Source organism: Rhinoderma darwinii, chromosome 3 (genome assembly GCF_050947455.1).
Source record: "Rhinoderma darwinii isolate aRhiDar2 chromosome 3, aRhiDar2.hap1, whole genome shotgun sequence".
Lineage (NCBI taxonomy): Eukaryota > Metazoa > Chordata > Amphibia > Anura > Rhinodermatidae > Rhinoderma > Rhinoderma darwinii.
Genome location: NC_134689.1, coordinates 383,985,916 through 384,008,752, shown reverse-complemented (window position 1 = coordinate 384,008,752; position 22,837 = coordinate 383,985,916). Strand labels below are relative to the sequence as shown.

Here is a 22,837-nt window from a genome sequence, read left to right as displayed (position 1 = left end):
AGAGAAGTAAAATAATAAGGCTCACTGGTCATATAGGCCGATATTTACTTGGCTGTACCATGTTTAAGTAAACCTGCGGATATCAGTCATCAATACATCCATCTAGTATGATTGTTATAATCTTAGTATACAGATAAGAATATTATATAAATTATATAGATACACTAGAGACTGCGTCCTATACACTGAGATACAGACCAGAGCACAAACCTATTATAGGAAATTTATATATACACACACACACACACACACACACACACACACACACACACCGGAAACAGTGTGATATACAAGGAGACCAGTCCTATACACTGATATACAGACCAGAGAACAGTCCTATTATATAAATGATATATACACTGGAGACTGCGTCCTATACACTGATATACAGACCAGAGAACAGTCCTATTATATAAATGATATATACACTGGAGACTGCGTCCTATACACTGATATACAGACCGGAGAACAGTCTTATTATATAAATAATATATATACACTGGAGACTGCGTCCTATATAATGATATACAGACCGGAGAACAGTCCTATTATATAAATGATATATATACACTGGAGACTGTGTCCTATACACTGATATACAGACCGGAGAACAGTCCTATTATATAAATGATATATATACACTGGAGACTGGGTCCTATACACTGATATACAGACCAGAAAACAGTCCTATTATATAAATGATATATATACACTGGAGACTGCGTCCTATACACTGATATACAGACCAGAGAACAGTCCTATTATATAAATGATATATATACACCAGAGACTGTGTCCTATACACTGATATACAGACCGGAGAACAGTCCTATTATATAAATGATATATATACACTGGAGACTGTGTCCTATACACTGATATACAGACCGGAGAACAGTCCTGTTATATAAATGATATATATACACTGGAGACTGCGTCCTATACACTGATATACAGACCAGAGAACAGTCCTATTATATAAATGATATATATACACTGGAGACCGCGTCCTATACACTGATATACAGACCGGAGAACAGTCCTATTATATAAATGATATATATACACCGGAGACTGCGTCCTATACACTGATATACAGACCGAAGAACAGTCCTATTATATAAATGATATATATACACTGGAGACTGTGTCCTATACACTGATACAGACCGGAGAACAGTCCTATTATATAAATGATATATATATATACACTGGAGACTGCGTCCTATACACTGATATACAGACCGGAGAACAGTCCTATTATATAAATTATATATATACACCGGAGACTGTGTCCTATACACTGATATACAGACCAGAGAACAGTCCTATTATATAAATGATATATATACACTGGAGACTGTGTCCTATACACTGATATACAGACCGGAGAACAGTCCTATTATATAAATGATATATATATACACTGGAGACTGTGTCCTATACACTGATATACAGACAGGAGAACAGTCCTATTATATAAATGATATATATACACTGGAGACTGTGTCCTATACACTGATATACAGACCGGAGAACAGTCCTATTATATAAATGATATATATATACACTGGAGACTGTGTCCTATACACTGATATACAGACCAGAGAACAGTCCTATTATATAAATGATATATATACACTGGAGACTGTGTCCTATACACTGATATACAGACCGGAGAACAGTCCTATTATATAAATGATATATATATACACTGGAGACTGCGTCCTATACACTGATATACAGACAGGAGAACAGTCCTGTTATATAAATGATATATATACACTGGAGACTGCGTCCTATACACTGATATACAGACCGGAGAACAGTCCTATTATATAAATGATATATATACACTGGAGACTGCGTCCTATACACTGATATACAGACCGGAGAACAGTCCTATTATATAAATGATATATATACACTGGAGACTGTGTCCTATACACTGATATACAGACCGGAGAACAGTCCTATTATATAAATGATATATATACACTGGAGACTGCGTCCTATACACTGATATACAGACCGGAGAACAGTCCTATTATATAAATGATATATACACTGGAGACTGCGTCCTATACACTGATATACAGACCGGAGAACAGTACTATTATATAAATGATATATATACACTGGAGACTGCGTCCTATACACTGATATACAGACCGGAGAACAGTCCTATTATATAAATGATATATATACACTGGAGACTGTGTCCTATACACTGATATACAGACCGGAGAACAGTCCTATTATATAAATGATATATATACACCGGAGACTGCGTCCTATACACTGATATACAGACCGGAGAACAGTCCTATTATATAAATGATATATATACACCGGAGACTGTGTCCTATACACTGATATACAGACCGGAGAACAGTCCTATTATATAAATGATATATATACACCGGAGACTGCGTTCTATACACTGATATACAGACCGGAGAACAGTCCTATTATATAAATGATATATATACACTGGAGACTGCGTCCTATACACTGATATACAGACCGGAGAACAGTCCTATTATATAAATGATATATATACACTGGAGACTGGGTCCTATACACTGATATACAGACCGGAGAACAGTCCTATTATATAAATGATATATATACACTGGAGACTGCGTCCTATACACTGATATAAAGACCGGAGAACAGTCCTATTATATAAATGATATATATACACACCGGAGACTGTGTCCTATACACTGATATACAGACCAGAGAACAGTCCTATTATATAAATGATATATATACACTGGAGACTGCGTCCTATACACTGATATACAGACCGGAGAACAGTCCTATTATATAAATGATATATATACACCGGAGACTGTGTCCTATACACTGATATACAGACCAGAGAACAGTCCTATTATATAAATGATATATATACACTGGAGACTGTGTCCTATACACTGATATACAGACAGGAGAACAGTCCTGTTATATAAATGATATATATACACTGGAGACTGCGTCCTATACACTGATATACAGACCGGAGAACAGTCCTATTATATAAATGATATATATACACTGGAGACTGTGTCCTATACACTGATATACAGACCGGAGAACAGTCCTATTATATAAATGATATATATACACTGGAGACTGCGTCCTATACACTGATATACAGACCGGAGAACAGTCCTATTATATAAATGATATATATACACCGGAGACTGCGTCCTATACACTGATATACAGACCGGAGAACAGTACTATTATATAAATAATATATATACACCGGAGACTGCGTCCTATACACTGATATACAGACCGGAGAACAGTCCTATTATATAAATGATATATATACACCGGAGACTGTGTCCTATACACTGATATACAGACCGGAGAACAGTCCTATTATATAAATGATATATATACACCGGAGACTGTGTCCTATACACTGATATACAGACCGGAGAACAGTCCTATTATATAAATGATATATATACACCGGAGACTGTGTCCTATACACTGATATACAGACCAGAGAACAGTCCTATTATATAAATGATATATATACACTGGAGACTGCGTCCTATACACTGATATACAGACCGGAGAACAGTCCTATTATATACATGATATATATACACTGGAGACTGCGTCCTATACACTGATATACAGACCGGAGAACAGTCCTATTATATAAATGATATATATACACCAGAGACTGCGTCCTATACACTGAGATACAGACCGGAGAACAGTCCTATTATATAAATGATATATATACACCAGAGACTGCGTCCTATATACTGATATACAGACCGGAGAACAGTCCTATTATATAAATGATATATATACACTGGAGACTGCGTCCTATATACTGATATACAGACCGGAGAACAGTCCTATTATATAAATGATATATATACACCGGAGACTGTGTCCTATACACTGATATACAGACAGGAGAACAGTCCTGTTATATAAATGATATATATATATACACACACACACACACACACCGGAGATTGCGTCGTATACACTGAGACGGCCATTAACATCATTATTAGCATTGACTATTACAACTACATTATGTTTAAAAGCCATTAAAAATATTAAGCTGTTTAGTATTTTCTTTGTCGTGAATAATCTTTTTAATAGAATAATGAAAGGAACAATTCATCACAGCTCCATAGAGAGAAAGTTGCACACATAACTCAGACAAAGCTGCACATACACACGGTGCCTGCTGGTGCTGAGGAACACAGTATTCCCAAATATAGGGTCTGTCTGTGCAGTTTCTGTGGCAATGCCAAGGCGCTGTCAGAGTGTGAGGAGCAGAGTGCTAATTACATGGCAGGGAGAGAATCAGCCCCCACAAGACATGGCTGCCCGCACTGCACAAGTATATGTGTGTGGGATAGAGATGTACATCCCAGATAAACACCAGAACATGCATTGTAACCCTTTCATTGCAAAACGCTGCAACAACCAACAGCCGAGCCATGCCAGCTTGGGGCAAACCATATGCAATATCTCTTAGGATAACATAGATCTACTATGTACTGAAGATGGGCAACCATAGGTTGAAATTCATAAGCCATCTATTTAAAGGGGTTTTCTTATGAAGATAACCCATCTAAATGTTAATACTACAATTCCCCTGCAGCGCATTGCAAAATCAGCTGTTTTCCAGGAGCAAGACCTAGGGCGATCACCTGATCACCCCGGCAGCCACATTGTAAAAAGGAGAGACAATTCCTTCAAATATGCTATAATACAATTAGGCAAGTGTCTAGCGCAGGGAACATTGACATGTCCTCTTACCTTAGACCATCATAGAGATGCCCTAACATCGCTGAATTAGTGGGTTTAATAGCACTCTAAAAGTGCTGAAAAAGTAGAAATTAAGCTCCTCCCCCTCGTGAGGCCTTTTAGCCAATCACCAGAGCTAAGAGAAGGTCACATGACACACTGCAGAAACAGCCAATGGCTCATTTCTTTGGGCATCTTTACATTAGAGTTGTAAAATACACACTCCATGTAAACGCTCACCAATCTAGCATAACAGAGGGGTCATGTGACACTTAAATGCGCTCTCCACTAATCATTTGTAGCGTTAAACAGTGTGAGGGCATTTAGGAGTCACATATTTTATATTTAAATGGCATGAAAATTTGGTGGATTCTAGAAATTATTTGAAGTAGCTCTACCCTTACATCTGCAACAGTACAAAGACTGTCACCACAATATAAGTGCGCTGTCTCCTACATAAGGAGATGGGTGCTATAATGTAGGTGACAGCAGTGCTTTTTATTTATAAAAACTATCTATTTTTACCACTTTATTAGCGATTTTAGCTTTATGCTAAAAAGTTTCTGTGGGACTTATAGCAGAGCAAAGCATAATCTCGCTGTAACCTGTCATTTACAGCGAGATCTCGCGAGATTACACTTGCTCTGCTGTAAGTACCAAACAAACGTTAACGAAGTGCAGGGATTGTGAATAGACATCCCGTCCTGTCTGGAAGGAATGTCTAGTCACGGTCTAAACACTTCAGTAACGTTAATATGTCCATATAAGACAGCGCATAGTGAATAACGCAGTGTCACTATGCGCTTTCCTAAATGAATGAAGAGAAGTGTATGACGCTGATTGGTCACTGATTGGTCAGCGTCATACACTCCTCTGTACAACGCCCACTTGGTGTAAAGTAAAAACACGCCCACTTGGGCATTAAGAAACTCATTAGCATAAAGCGAAAATCGCTCCTAATGTGGTGAAAATAGATCGTTTTTCTAAATAAAAAGCACTGCTGTCACCTACATTATAGCGCCGATCTCCTTATGTAGGAGATAGGACACTTATAATGTGGTGACAGAGACTCTTTAAAAGGAATACTAAACCTAGAAATGAGTGATAAAAGTAAACAGGAGATAAACTTCTTCACACTATTAGACAGTCTGCAAGATTTCAGAAACAAACAGTTTTGTAGAAATCCTGCAAAGCTAATTTTCTACTGATCTGATCCATTTTCAACTGATGAACACCAGAGGGGAGGGATTTAGTAATGGATAGCACTTAACAATCCTTGTGTCCTAATGAAGACAGGTCAGAGGGGGGTAGGTAGGAGGATCCTGCTGCAGCCAGTTGTATTACAGCCAGACGCAGAACAGTGAGATCCAGGAGGAAGATAGACATGACTGAGCTCCTGGGACATTAAAGCTGGCCATACACATTAGATGTATGTCAGTCGAGCCCACCAATTTCTGTGGGACCGGCCGACCATCTAATTTGTATAGTGGAGTCCCAACTCTCCCCCGATGGCAGAAGGGTCAAGCATGTTTCATTTCAACATGCCCGATTCTTTTTATTAGTAGATAAGTCGCTTTCTCCCTTCTCACCTATTGAAAACACATGTATACTTGGTTCTGTGTGCATATGTACGGGAGAGTCGGAAGGAATAGCTATCGGACGAACGATCGTTTGGACACCAGCTATCTAATGTGTATGACCAGCTAGAGAGAAGTCTTTATATATTTGTCTTATTGCAATAGGAGACAAAATTGGAAAAAATAAGTTTAAGGCCTAATTCACACGAGCGCGGTCGGTCCGTGTTATATGGTCTGTATGTCAGCCGCATTTCCCGGACCGAACACACTGCAGGGAGCCGGGCTCCTAGCATGACAGTTATCTATGACGCTAGGTGTCACTGCGGGAAAACCGTCCCGTACTGTAATTAGGTTTTCAGTATGGGACAGTAGTTCCGGAGAGGTAGGGACACCTAGCGTCATAGATAACTGTGATGCTAAGGAGTCCGGCTCCCTGCAGTGTGTTCGGTCCGGGAAATGCGGCCGACATACGGACTCTATATCACGGACCGAACGCGCTCGTGTGAATTAGGCCTAAGGGAGGAATTGCTGGGATATTTCTGTTTCTAAGGCCTCATGTAAACGACCGTAGCCATGTGCACGGTTGTGATTTTCGGGTCGGCCGGCAGCGTACTGTCAGCCGCGAGCAAGTCGTGGGCCATGCTCATGGCCGCGGCCATTATTTTCGATGAGCCTGGACCGCAGAACACGGCCGTAATAAGACATGCCCTGTGCCATGCACGGACCGTGAAAACCACGGTCGTGTGCATGGCCTCATAGGAATGAATGGGGTCGCAATTCTCCCGTGGATTTTCAGGGGAATTGCGGCCGCAAAAGCATGTTCGTGTGCATGGGGCCTAAGAAGTCGGAGGTGGGACGTCATTGGTTCTTCTGGAAAGGGGGAGGGGGTCATTAAGAGCAGAATTGTGCCCCCACTAGTTCAGCTATGATAGGGCATTATACCGATACTCTAATCCACTGTTTCCTAAACTGTGGGTCGCGATCCCCTGGGGGGGGGGGGGGTCAGGTGAAGACCACTGGGGGGGGGGGGGGGGTCGCAAGCCACTCACGGATGCCCCAGTTTTAACTGTATCTGCGTCCTCAGGACGCAGATACAGTTTAATTCAATGCTGACGGCTCCTTGCTCCAGTATTCAATATGCTGCGACCGGCTCAGCGCAGACCGGCGTGATGTAGTGACGTTATCACGCCTGTCTGCACTGATCCACGAACTGCAAAGACCAGAGGAGCAGAAGGATCTCCCCCACAAGTCTTGGGAACGGGCATAGGTATGTATTTTATTATTTTTATTAAACACTATTGGGGCTGTGTGGAGGCAGCTATGGGGGCTTTTACTATGTGTGGGGCAGCTATAGGAGTATTATTCTGTGTGGGGGCATCTATAGGGGCCTTATCCTGTGTGGCAGCTATAGGGGCATTATACTGTGTGGGTACAGCTATGGGGCATTTTACTGTGTGTGGGGGCAGCTATAGTAGTATTATTCTGTGTGGGGGCATCTATAGGGGCCTTATCTTGTGTGGGCAGCTATAGGGGCATTATACTGTGTGGGGGCAGCTATAGCGGCATTATTCTGTGTGGGGGCAGCTATAGGGGCATTATTCTGTGTGTGCGCAGCTATGGTGGCATTATACTATGTGGGGGCAGCTTTACGGGCATTATACTGTGTAGGGAGGCAATATAGGGGCATTATACTGTGTGGGGACAGCTATATGGGCATTTTACTGTGTGGGGACAGCTATATGGGCATTTTACTGTGTGGGGGCACTAAGGGGTCATTATACTGTGTGGATGGCCCACAGTTGGGGCCCACTCATATGTTTCACCCCCCTGTTCTAAACACCTAGCTATGCCTCTGATGGCCACTGATTGACGGGTCATGTCACATGACCCACCATCAGCAGCAATAGTCAGGCCTCAGCGACGCACAGCAGCAGGATACCTTGGGCCCGCCCTATCCCCCGTCCGTACTATTGTTGATGTTTTTGATGTTGCTGGGAATTATTTTTCAAATGGGGCTACGTATCGGTATCGAACCATGAATGAGGTTGACATACATCAGACAAAATGGGACTAAGTACGGTAGTATGGGGTCCCAAACAAAAGTGTCGGCCAAAAGTGGGTCCCGGCCTTAGAAAGTTTGGGAATCCACTGCTCTAATATATAAGGCTGGGTTCACACGACCTACTTTCAGGCGTAAACGAGGCGTATTATGCCTCGATTTACGCCTGAAAATACGGCTCCAATACGTCGGCAAACATCTGCCCATTCATGTGAATGGGTTTGCCGACGTACTGTGCCGACGACCTGTAATTTACGCGTCGTCGTTTGACAGCTGTCAAAAGACGACGTGTAAAATTACAGCCTCGTCAAAAGAAGTGCAGGACACTTCTTGGGACGTTTTCGGAGCCGTTTTCTCATAGACTCTATTGAAAACAGATCCAAAAACGGCCGAAAAAACGGCGCTAAAACGGCGCGAAAAACGCGAGTTGCTCAAAAAAGTCTGAAAATCAGGTGCGGTTTTCCCTTGAAAACAGCTCCGTATTTTCAGACGTTTTTGGCTCAGCGTGTGAACATACCCTAAGGGAGATCCAAGAACCGAAGGTGCAATACTTTGATTGCCTTGCAGCTGGTCTCTACTATTATCTAAATCAGTCCCGCTACTAAAGTATGAAATTAAGTTAATAGGAGTATATTCAAAGGGGTTTACGTTTTATGAAAATAAAGCTTATTCATTTTGTAATGCAAATTTCTTATACCTAGGCTGAAAAGCTGTCCAGATCACGCGGTACTCACACAGGTGAAGAGCCCAGTACAGTGTATCAGAGCTCTCTCTTATAACAAACCTGCAACCTTGTTAGCAGGACATGATCAGGACAAGTTTTCAGGCCCTGAATGTAAGCCCATTCAGAGCCTGTAAATAGAAGCAAAAAAATGGGAAAAACCTGTTAAAAAAAAAATAAAAATGTAAAGATCAACCCCCATGAGTGATCATTTAGGGTGTATACACACACGCTGCGGTTGAATCACGTATTCACTCCAATAGTTCGGAGCTGGCTCTATACATATATGAGGGCTTCCAACAAGGACTTTCCCTTCCAAAGCCATGTGCATATTCAATTTGAGAGTTTAGTTTTCATTTAGATATAATTCACAATTTTGCTGGTCGTCATTGGAAACAGTCGACGACATTGTAGCCAGACCCATAACAGCTTCGTATAACCGTTATAGTGCTGCGGAACATTTAGTTTGCAGATTATTGTACAGTAACTGGTGTAAAAATTTGTCTTTACAGAATACAATTCAACATGGTGTTACGGTTCTCACCGAAGTGGATCGGTTTGGCGTTGGACAGACTGGGGTGTGAAGTCTAAGGAATCTCTCCGTTCTTTACCCTTAACCTTGCAAGGAGGCATGGACTTTCCCGGTCTAATTTCCAGGTTACGGTCCCCAGAATAGTCAACGATTGGAGGCGGGTGCGCTGTAGCAAAGTCAAAAACATAGCCAGCGGTTGCCAACAGATTAGTAGTCAGGAAGTGGCAAGCTGGTGAATGAGACAGAACCGTAGAAAAAAGTCAGGCCAAGAGTAGAACCACAAAAATCAAGCAAAAAAAAAAAAATCCAAAGGGCGAGAGAGGAGCGCAACCCAGGAACAAGGCCAAGGTCAGAAACAGAGTCCAACAGCAATAGGAACAATTGACGAACACAGAAGGCACCTTAATATGCCGGCAAGGAATGCATGGAAGCCCCCCCTGTAAATAGGCCGTCAGGCCTGAAGTAATCAGTAGCTGCCGGTCGCTATGACAACTGAATACGGCCGGTGGATAGGAGAAGAAAGACGCAACATCACTAGAGCAGGGACAACAGAGGAGGCTACTGGATGCAAACGTCGGCTGGAGGAGCGACCGTTTGCCAGGATTTGGCGATGGGTTCTGGAGAGGTTAGTAAAACAGGGCAATCTCCCTACAGACATTGAGACAGCAAAGATTGCTGGGAGATTTCAGCTCTGAACTTTGCAGAATTATGAATGCAGCTCTGGACTATAATACAGCCTGTAACTTCAGATCAGTAAAAGATAAATGATGTAAATGTGTATAGAAAGTGATTCTCTAGATTCATTTTATATGTAAAGTGTAAAATAGAGTTCACAGGTGCCACTGCCAAAACTTTAATTTCACGTATTGTATCGAGATTCCTGGTATATACAGACAAAATAAGAAGAAGCAGAGCAGAACTGAGGCCAAAGAACACAGCACCTGTTCTTCAAGGTTATGGGCTGGTGGCATGTGTGGACAGATGTTGATAAATATACCCACAGATATAGTGTCCGTAGTTGAGATGTACAGTGATACGATACAGTGCCCCCCTCCCCGCTGCTGCGCCCAAGTGATCCAGATAATTAGGGCACGTCTCTCCTGAGCAGCCAGAAGATTGCAGGCCCAGCAGCTAAAGGTGCTATAATCTTACCAATGCCAGATCTACTCACAGGCAGCAGTTTCTCTGCCAGGGAAGTGCTACACAGTGACAGCTTGCAGCGTGAGGTGCCAGCACATTGAGAATAGCCCTACACCTGAACCAGGTGCGCCCAAAGACAAATCACTGCTGGAAACCATCATAGGTCTGTGTACGGTGCCGAGTACACTGCCAGATTTCATTCTAGCACTGCATCTACCAAGCAATATCAGATTTAGTAACATATTCATCTCCACAACCCCTCTCGAGACAGGAGGCATTGCTATAGTTTCTGCCAGGAGGGGGGCACAGCACCAAATTGCGGAAATCACGGCTAGATGGGCCCTATATTTTTGGGATTTTGAGGGGCTGCATGGACAGTGTGCCCCCGCAAAGTTTCTGGTCTTGTGTTGCAAAAGGAGGGGGATTGAGGAGATGCACATGCATTATTTATTTATTTCCTATTGCTTATTCAGCACCGACATATTCCGTAGCGCTGTACAGAGATTGGCACCATTCTCATCAGTCTGTAGAACGGGCTTATTGAGGTGGTGCTCCAGTACGATGGCGCGCGCACTCAAGTTTTTTGTTTCGCCTGACGAGAGAAACACTGATCCGACAGGTAGGATTTTAACCTGCCCAATCCTTTGTTTTCTATATAGAGATAAGCAACATAGGCATCAGAACACCACTTATCTCTATTGAATCTGTGTCAGGGCTAAAGCAAATTGCATGTATATGGCCATCTTAAGACTTGACCTTCAACTTCTTAATCTAGTAAATCCCAAGTCTTTAAACACAGGACTCCCCTATGCCGCATTCACCATTTCATAATGTGAGAGTGCTCCTTTCTAAATCCATGACAAAGTGCTCATTAACCAATTTTGTGTAGGCGAGTATACGTGAAATATAATCAGACAGGCCCGGGGAGATGGTAAGAGTACATGACGTATTTGATACACGAGGTGAACTGTATAAAGCTTTCTATGAGGACCGGGAATAATGATATATTACTATGTATACAGATCTGCAGTCACATAGATGCTAAACCAGGACATCAATAGCACATACATGAAAGGTGGAAGGGGTGGTGTGCCGCGGCTCCATGTGTTTCTGCAAGTTCTGGCCACTTCCTTCACAGGTCGGTCTGGATCTTCACAGACAATACAACAAGGATACAGAAGTATTGCAGAATTTACGTGATGGAAGGAAGGACACGGGTAGAAAACGTACAACCCATTTAGGGACTCTTTAAGAAATGTATTTGATTCTGCTCTCTCCGCCATGGCATAAAATAAAGAAAAATAGGCATGGGTGCCAGGAATGCAAAAATGATGAGAACAGCGCTACTGATCCATATGTAAAGTGGTTCATTCTGCCATCCACACCCACTTTTTGTAAAATAGAAAGAGTCACTGGGAGAGACCAATTTAAAGGGGTAGTCCTCCCTTTCATATACAATATTGCTGTATAGGATTGTCAAAGAGGAGGAGGCCACTGCAGAGAAAATGTGTGGAGGGGCTACATGTCCTTTACATTAAAGTTACTATAAAAAAACGCAAAACTATTGCTCCTGATTAAAGTTCCCCAAAGTGCCAATTGAGAGGGCATGAATGAAGAATCGCCAAATCTCATTAGCATATGTAACAGCTTCTCTTCCTACATTGCCCAAAGCGATAAGCGGCATGTTGTTACGGTTGTTTAGCCGTGAAAATTCATTGAGGCGATATACATAATTATACGCACACCACCTCACTTGAAATTTAATGGGTTGTCCCTCTTAATGACAATTTGGTGGCGATCAGATCATTGCGGCGGGTCCGGCAGCTCAAGCCCCAGGAGCAGCTGTAATCACCAGGGACAGCCACCTTCAATTAAAGGGGGTCTGCCCTTCTGAAAGTCTCCTCTAAACCTGTTTTTGGCTATGTCAAAAGGATACATTTAGGTGGTTTAAAAAAAATAAAGTAGACAAGTGTATACTGTGACATAAATGTGATGTTTCTATGGGCCCAACTTTTGCCAGGACCGTGTCCTTGTTGGACAGGAAAGAATCTGGATACTTATTTTGATTGCCACACTATTCTCAAATGTACTGGCCCAAAACATGGTGTGAATGGGGCCTTAGAGGATCTGTCACCTCTCCTGACATGTCTGTTTTAGTAGATACTTGTATACCCCATGAAATAACAATTTTCTTAGAACTCTGTGTTGTCCCCTTCCTCTGTAATTCCTCCTAGAACTTTATAAATAGGTGTTACTAGTGGGGGGGGGGGGGGGGAGGTCCCTGCACAGACTGACACTGTCCAATCAGAGCTGAGAGCGAGACTGTAGGGACACACCTCCTTGACAAAGGGAATGGTAACGCCCAGTTGTCAATTTATTCATACATTTTCAAAAAGGGAATAATAGAGGAACGGCACAATGTCGAGTTCTAAGAAAAGATGCTCCAGAATTGTTATTTTATGGGATATACAAGTATTTAGTAAGACAGACACGTCCGGAGAGGTGACGGGTCCACTTTAAGACTTCAATATAGAGCCTGGGGTAAATGGACTTGTGCCTCTATAGCCTAATTCTAAGATTATACGCTATTAATTCTAGAACAAAAATAATATAATATTGTATACACAGATTTTTCTGATCCACATTACTAAACACTCCTTCAAATTTACCCCATTTCTCTACAGCGGACCATAGACATGAGATAGAAACCGGTGTCAGACGGCAATAAAAAAAATTAAAAAAGATGATTAACTGTCAAAATGAAACAACCTTAGGCCCCATTTACATCACATTTTTCCTACGCTTAGCGTGCGCCAGGAAAGCTAGCGACATACACATAGGGCTCCGTTAGTCCAATGGATGCGTGTCCTTTTAACCTCATCGGGCTGGTAGACCTTTTTTTATTTTGAAGTATGGGATAGCGTAGTAGACTACGATATTCCACACATGCCGTAAATAAAACCTGTACCATATAACATATACGTAGGCATTAAACGTGATGTGAATGGGACCTTATGGTGGTTTTATAATGCCCGGTATTGGTAATTTGTACCATAAAATTGAGATCATAGCCGACTGCCGGCTACAAAAAAAACAAGGGAGATTATTTTGGATGAGGGAATGTGTCCAATTAATGGCCAACGATCGCAAAGAGAAAATGGTGGGAATCGCGGATTTTCCAACAATTATCTCACGTCAATGATCAGCCTAAAGAGGCTCTGTCCCCAGATTTTGCAACCCCTATCTGCTATTGCAGCAGATCGGCGCTGCAATGTAGATTACAGTAACGTTTTTTTTTTGTTTTTTTTAAAAACGAGCATTTTTGGCCAAGTTATGACCATTTTTATATTTATGTAAATGAGGCTTGCAAAAGTACTACTGGGCGTGTATTATGTGCGTACATCTGGGCGTTTTTACTTGTTTTACTAGCTGGGCGTTGTGAATAGAAGTGTATGATGCTGACGAATCAGCATCATCCACTTCTCTTCGTTACCACCCAGCTTCTGGCAGTGCACAGACACACAGCGTGTTCTCCAGAGATCACGCTGTGACGTCACTCACTTCCTGCCTCAGGTCCTGCATCGTGTCGGACGAGCGAGGACACATCGGCACCAGAGGCTACAGTTGATTCTGCAGCATCGGCGTTAGCAGGTAAGTCGATGTAGCTACTTACCTGCAAACGCTGATGCTGCTGCAGAATCAACTGTAGCCTCTGGTGCCGATGTGTCCTCGCTCGTCCGACACGATGCAGGACCTGAGGCAGGAAGTGACGTCACAGCGTGATGTCTCGAGAACACGCTGTGTGTCTGTGCACTGCCAGAAGCTGGGTGGTAACGAAGAGAAGTGGATGATGCTGATTCGTCAGCATCATACACTTCTATTCACAACGCCCAGCTAGTAAAACAAGTAAAAACGCCCAGATGTACGCACATAATACACGCCCAGTTGTACTTTTGCAAGCCTCATTTACATAAATATAAAAATGGTCATAACTTGGCCAAAAATGCTCGTTTTTAAAAAAAACAAAAAAAAAACGTTACTGTAATCTACATTGCAGCGCCGATCTGCTGCAATAGCAGATAGGGGTTGCAAAATCTGGGGACAGAGCCTCTTTAACACAGGGCACAAAGTCCTAAAGAACTGACAGCTCGCCGTGCAGCACATTACACATTTATAGGGCACATTTTATGTCTTTGTGACGACTATAAAACATATACTGCCATCACGTCAGGACACAATAACCCAACATAGAGAAGAATCAATAATCCCGCTGACTTCTGTTCTGCCGATGCAACAAATTATTGTAATAAGTGAGAGGAAATGTGGCCGGCTTATGTGTGCACGCGTTTCATGGCGACAAGGGAACCAGTCAGGGAGTAGAGAGCACCCAAAAATCTAAATCCTTCACTAATAAATATAAAAAGTGACCTCAATCCACGCGAAGCAAATAACTCAAACCAGGGCAAGCATTGCCGTCTAGGTCAAGGGTGCTACTAGAAAAGCGATAGAAGCCATTGCTATGTCAACGACCAGAGAGGGGGCGCGTACTGCCCCCTACTGCTACACCTCAAATTTACCCCATACCGGATGCTCTCCTTGCAGCTTCTGGGGCCACGGGAGGCAGGGTAACGAGGATCCTGTCCTCAACCTCAGCCTGTCCCCCTGTGGTGTCCCCGTCACAGGTTGGCTGGCTGTTACCTGTCCCCATGCTGCATCTGTCCCACCAGGTGGAGGATTACATAGGGACAGAGGCACTTTAAAGCCACACCACACACACACACCTCGGAGAAAAGCTGCTGTGTGTGGGGGAGGAGGGCAGGAAATCCTATTAGTGAGTCAGGAGGGGGAGGGAGATCCCTGATCAGGGACACAGAACTGGTAGATTACCCTGCAGAGAACCTTCTTTGGGATAGTCTTCTTCTATAGAGCGTGCTATACCTGTGCGTCACACCAGCACAAACCTATCTTGAACGCTTTATAGACACATGCAATTTATAGGAAAACTAGGTCATATTTGACAACGCGTGCACAGACTTTCATCCGAAAGAAAATTCTGATAGGTACTCGTTGGTTCCTGTCTGGCTGGAACGGTTCCAGGGAAAATGAACTGAGATGTGATAATATCTTTGCCTCTAATGAGACGGACCTGTCAGGAAAGTGTATGCACCAGCAGATTCTACACTGAAGCAAACCAGAGATGACAGCGCCGCTGATGTAACACCTCTCTAAGACTGCGTTCACACTTATGTCCTGACGTACACGCTAAACGTGTCCATAGTCAGACCGAGGCCGGAGGAGTCTCCTTTTGGCCTCTGTCTGGTCGGTATACGTCAGAATAGCGCAAAAAATTAAGTATGGAATAGTGTAGCAGACTATGTTATTATTTCTGCAAAAAAAAACTTATTTGTAAAGCGGATACCATATTAGTGAAAGATGCCAAACTAGGGCATCTATCACACAGATAGGTCACGGGCTATTCATGACGTTTCTCTAAACGGATGCCGGTGGAGACGGATACGTTAAACAGATGCCTAATACTAGCGCAGTCCATATTAGTCTATGGGTGTCTGATGGTCACAGCATCCGTTTAACGTATATTTTGGGAGATTTTCCGGGCGTATACGTTAAATAGAGGACGAAACGCAGAGTGGACCTAGCCTAGGATTTACATATAGTATGGTGTACATAACGCATACAATTTATAAGATTAGACGATGGTACAGAATATCAGACATAGCGCTAAAGTAAGAAATAAGCTGTAAAAACTCCATAAACGTCTCTATTGTCGAAGGTCCTAACTTATTATTCAGATCAGAAGTTTCTTAGTTATATCTGTATCAGGGAAAACGGGATCGGTACCAATATAGCAGGCGTCACCGCTATCAGGAGGAGCGTCATTGTGTACAACAAGATTTGCCATTCAGGGGGGTGGTAAAGCAGGGTGACATGATTATCAGATTTCACAGTGAAAGGCTCTTAAAGAAAGTGAGCGAGTTTAATGTTCTGTATTCTGCGAGGCAAACACCGCGTCAAGTTATGGGGACCACAGAGGTCTTCTCACCCTTAGGCCCCATGCACACGACCGTGCCCGCAATCACGGCCCGCGATTGCGGGCACGGCCGGCTGCTGACTGACAGCTGCATTTTCAGGCCGTGCTCCCATACAAAGTATGGGAGCACGGCCCGCAAAATGCGAAAGAACGGACATCTTCCATAATTCCCGGAACATTTCCACGGCACTGACACCCTTCCGTAGTGCTACGGAAAGGTGTCAGTGTTCAATGAAAGTGAATGGCTCCGTTTTTGCGGACCGCAATTGCGGTCCGCAAAAACGGAGGTTTTTTACGGTCGTGTGCATGGGGCCTTAAAGTGGGTTTCCCATCAATGGCATAGCATACACCCACCCTAATGCCGGGAATGAAGGAGTTTATAGGGTTGTGTTGATATTCCGCCAAACTGGGAAAGGCCATTCCCTTGCGTGGTGTCTCCTTCAATCTAAGCATCGGCGCGTGGGGGGGGGGGGGATTCACAGATGTGAGACCCCTACCAATAATACACTGATGACATATAGAATTACTTTTGCTGGAAAATACCCTACACAGCCCCCTCGACCACCTATAAAGGAAACATTGTGCTCATCATGCACTGGTGTTCCATATTAGAAAGTCTCCATATACAACCTCTGAACGGTGTCCATTATCTACTCCCCACCGGACTACACACTCTGCCCAGTGTCAGTTCAAGAAGAGGGTCAGGCTGTATGACCAACACAATGCTTCACACAGGGCCGCCCTTAGCCTCTATGGAGCCCAGGGCAAGGGTTAATGGTGAGGCCCCCTGCACTTCACAAAAATCACCAATGTTGGGAGAACAGTACAACACAGATAAAGAAAGAAATCTATGAACGTCATGAAAAGTTTACTATTTACCGTGATCTGCTATAGAGTAAACCAGTAAATAAGAAAATGAACAGCGTGGAGGCCCCAACTACTCTACCAGCACCCCACAGTCCGGACTAGAACAGGACCAACAGCGCGGGGAAACCTGCCAACATGTCACCCGGCAAGGCGCTAGAAGAAGGATTTGTGGGGGAGACCCCATGAGGTCTACTTGATTTATTAATTTCATGAACACATGATAGGCTTAGATACAGGGTCCCAGCAGACAGTATCACACAATTGGATTAGATACAGGGCCTAAGTAGACAGTATCACACACGATAGGATTAGACACAGGGCCCCAGAAGGCAATATCACACGTGATAGGTTTAGATTAAGGTCCCCACAGACAGTATCACATATTATAGGCTTAGATACAGGGCCTGAGCAGACAATACCACACGATAGGCTTAGATATACAGGGCCCAAGGAGACAGTATCACACTTGAAAGGCTTAGATACAGGGCCCCAGAAGACAGTACCCACCATATACTTACCCAGTTACGGTCACAGCTCCTGATTCCGTTCAGCGACAGAACGTTTTATGTGGGGCAGCATGGCACAGATAATGTCCTGACGCTGAACTGCACTGTGCCCGGAGGTGAAGAGGACACTGTGACCGTGACTGGGTAAGTATATGGAGGCCCTGATGGAGATAGCGTGGCAAGGACGGCTCTTGCTCCACATGGCAATCCAGTGAAGAAATATATACGTCACTACAATAGTAAATTCAACCACACAGGTTATGCCCCGGCCCCTCTGAGTCCTATCAGCCATTCAGCAGAAGTTAGAGGGGGTCATACGACTGATTCCATTGTAGTCCCAATTCCAAAAAGTCAGTGGGATGGGGACGGACGGGCTCTCTACTTCTGGTGGTACGATTTGCACTTTGGGGGACTATTTAGTGCACACAATGAAGCCAACTAATTAAAATGGTAGTCCTATCTCCCGTCTAATAATTTTATGACATATCACTAGGATATGCCACGATCGCTGTGATCTGACCTCAGGGAGTCCCGCCGATCACGAGGGAAATTAGGTCACGTCCTCATATTCTCTGCAAATCGGTGCTCCTGGCCACCCGTTCAAGTGAGTGGGGCTGCGTTGTAGTTTCCTACACAGCGGGTGGCAGGGAGTGTCGCTGTGCTGGGAAAGGTGAAGATGCTGGTTTAGCCATATGGATATAATCCTGGACCTTACTAACTAGTAGTAGAACTAAATAAGCAATGTATTTTTCCATTATATAAGTTTTATCAGCTTGATGCACGAAACGCGTTAGCATTACTTATGCGCATAGGCTGAATAAATGACATTCCCCATAACGGAGCTGATAACATCTCCTCCAAGGTGGCAGAACAAAGAAATGTATGTATGTATGTATGAATGATAGCGTCCATGCATTGTGACAGTAAAACAAGGTAATAAGAGTGATCCACGTAACATGCACCAAAAAACACCACTTTGCCTTGCAAATCTGTGTGCAGTTACACAATGCCAGGCATTCCCCGGTGTGCAGATGTGAACGCAGGTGGGTGAAGCAAAGGAAGAACAAGAGGCTTTTGTGTTCTGCTTCTTGTGAATGACACCGCCTCGAAAATTAGCGGCACCAACACACAAATGTCCGCAAGGACTGTCCGAATCCCACAGTAGCACTAGCCTCTATAGTATACATTGCTGGTTACTGGCACAATGGCAGCACTAGGACCCAGGTTTGATCCCGACTAGTTTGTATGTAGGCTAAACAGACTGGTAAGTCAATTGCCTCACTTAGAAATTGTCCGGGATATTAGATTGTAGACTCCGATACGGAAGAGGTGTATAAATATATTCTCCATAGAGGGTCAATCACAATTCTAGATGGTTGTCATGGCCGCACCTGCTGGGAAGGATGTCCCATACATATTGTAGTACCATCGTTATTTGTGATCATTACAGTAATTGGTTAATCATTGGCGAGGGTCTTGAGTTGTAGTAGAAGTAGCTGGGGAAATTGTGCCTATACCTTAAACATTATAGTAGCTAACATTATGAACTATCCTTAAAGAGGTCTCACGAAGAAAAAATGAAGATCAAATGATCGCCGTGGAGCTGGATCCTTTCAATCCCGGCGATCAGTTAATATCAGCTGTAAGCCTAGTCATAAATGGGTAAAGCTGCTCCCTAGATTGCATTTACCCTGAAGCGTTACATGGTGGGCAATCAAATGAATGGCCATCCATGTAATGCATGGATGCCATGGGTGTGCGGCTCTCTATTCTGGCACATATAGGGAAGTGGACCCCCTCTATGACATCCATATGCTCTAATAAGGCATATGGGTAGGGGTTGTAGTCCTAGGACAAAACTTTTCATTGTCATTTTCAAAGTCTGCCAAACTTCTGGTAAAACTTGGTGACAAACCATATGGCCACTTAGTCATCCATCGACATGGAAGCAGGAGATACATCACTGAACATCTAGGCAGATTTGTCATTCAGCAGTCTTCGGAAAGTCTCTGACAGGTCTGGAGGTGTGGGGTCAATAATGGTCATATTAGCCGCATAGCAGTTCTCATTTTTTAAAGGGTAAATGCCTTTAAAGACAATCCACGTGATCAAATCAATGAATGGGAGAGCCATGGGTTAGCAGCAAGAATGGTCATGTCATAAAGGAAAGGGCAAGGACCAACCAAGAATGGGTAACTAGAGATAGCCTGTGCACGAGTAAACTATTAGGAACGACCATGGGGCAGTAAATAAGACCAAACGTGCTAGAGCCGACAGATGGGAATGGCCTTCGGTCAGTAACTCGAAAAGGCTAAGATGTAAATAGCGAGGAATGACCTTGGGTGAGTCGTGAGGACCAGACGTGAGCTCAAGTCAACCGATATAGTAGTAGATACCATGCCGTAAACTACTAGGAACATTTATGGGGGAACTAATACGAACCAACAATGAGATAACCCCAGTAGAAGGGAACTACTACGAACGGCCATATGGTGGAGTAATTGATCTGTAAAGGTTGACCCTAGACCCACGATCAGATGAACATTCCCATCATTTCCAGATACTCATTGTTCTTTTTTTGAAAGAAATTGTTCCGATCATAGCAAAAATCATTACCATTGAACGTTTACATTGCCCCTCCAGGGAACAATGCATTTTTGTACTAAGGGTCTCTCAGAGATAAGCGGGTCACAGGGTATCCCGCTGCTCGGACCCCCAGCGATCAACTGTAATCTGTGTCAGTAAGTGGTCAATTTCGCTGCAGTGCCACCACAGGGGAAATTAAGCATTACACAGTTCTCATGTAAATCAATGGCCTTTCCGTGTAACGCATGGACATGCTGGGTCCTTCAGAAGGAAAGGTGGTCTTTATAGCCGCAATGTGTAATAGATAAGGTTCCCAAACCGAGGACCTCCGTCTAGAAACTCAGAATTAGGGTATCTGGAAATGCGTGGTCTTTGGTCAACTTTAGTGGCTATAAGAGGTTATAAGGTCATAGGGGAGACGTGGCGGTCAGCAGAGGTCGTAATGTCAGGTGGTGGCGCGGTCAGTCAGGTTGTGGTACCTCGGACAGGACGCTCGGTGCTGGACAGCTTGTTCGGTGCCCGTGGTGCTGACATGGTGGGACTTCTCTCTTGGCGGCCGGGCAGGTGTCACTCGTTCTCTGTCACTTGCTCGCCATGTCCTGGCCTCACCTGTCTCACCCTAAAATCTGATCTCCTGTGCTATGAGGTCTCTGGCTGTCTCTGGAAGCAGGCCTCTGTCACTATCTCCTGTATGTAACCTCTCTTCACATTGCTGTCAACCCGGGCCTGTCTCTTCTCAGCTGATAATCTCTCCCTATGTCATCCTCCTCCCCTGACTCCCTCTCTTGTAATTCTCCCGTCTAGTGTCTGTCTCTCCAGCTGCTCCCGGCCCCTCTAGCTATATTATTCTATAACACAGCGCTCTCTCACGTGCTGTCTTTTCCCCGACCCTCTACCCCGGCTGTCTCTCCGCCTCTGACAGTCTCTCTCTCTTTCTATCTCGGGCGCGTACCCCCCGCCCACCTGCCGGTGTCGGGACCGCGCCCGCAGGGCACGCCTTCTCATTCGTCACACGTCTCGAAACTACATTTCCCAGGATGCACTTTTCACCAGCGCTATTTAAAAAAAAAAAAAAAAAAAAAAAGTCTCAGAGCATGGCGGGCAATGTCGACGTGTGATATGACACGAGGCGTCTGGTGGAGATAAAGCACGGCACATCGCAGCCTATTCATCAGAAATGACTCGGAGCCGGCAATGAGCGGAGCAGTTGTCTGTGCTAACCAATCAGATCACTTCTTTCATTTGCTAACCTGCGCCGAGAAAATAGAAGCTGTAATGTAATTGGTTGCTAGGGGCAACTGCTCCCTGCAAGTCCATCATCAGGCCGGAATTTGACTGCAGCATGCTACTTGACCACATCAATATTTAAATGGCCTGTAATTGGACTACATTTAATTACGGTCATGAAATATGTTTTCTTTATTCAACTTTGCAAATAGTCTAGCATTTTATGTATACAGCCCCTATGCATCTCCATGGTTACAGACAAAGGAGACGGTTCTCCACCTTATTTTATTGGTTTTGTATACAGGCATTGTACAAAGAGAAATGTTTAATGTTGTTCTATTCTGGGCAGCCACTTCACTATCTCCTCCTTGAAGGGGAAGCAGATGCTTCCCGTCTCCTGTCCGGGGGAAGTGGGTTTTGTAGAAAAACATTTATTTTTGATTTGCTTTATACATAGCAAATATAATTGGGTAGGACACCTTCAGGCAGGTCCCCTTTAACCCCTTCCCCCTGCTTGCATTCCGGGCCCTAACGACCAAGCCATTTTTTACGTTTTTCCATCGTCGCATTCCAAGAGCTATAACTTTTTTATTTTTGCATCGACATAGCTGTATAAGGTCTTGTTTTTTTGCGTGACAAGTTGTACTTTTTAATAGCAGCATTTTGGGGTACATATAATTTATTCATTAACTTTTATTAACTTTTTTTGGGCGGGGATAGAAGAAAACGTCACCACTCTTTTTTAGCGCCCTAAATCTACGTTGTTTACCGTG

General features: G+C 43.7%; 1 protein-coding gene across 1 annotated transcript in view; it reads right to left on the bottom strand.

The window, feature by feature from the left end:
- PPP3CC (protein phosphatase 3 catalytic subunit gamma) overlaps positions 1–21,850 on the bottom strand; it is a 56,478-nt gene extending 34,628 nt beyond the window's left edge. The window contains exon 1 of the mRNA XM_075858874.1: positions 21,317–21,850. Within this exon, the coding sequence (XP_075714989.1) occupies positions 21,317–21,371 (55 nt within the window). The 5' untranslated portion in view covers positions 21,372–21,850. The remainder of the gene's footprint in view (positions 1–21,316) is intronic.
- Between the last annotated feature and the right edge of the window lie 987 nt (positions 21,851–22,837).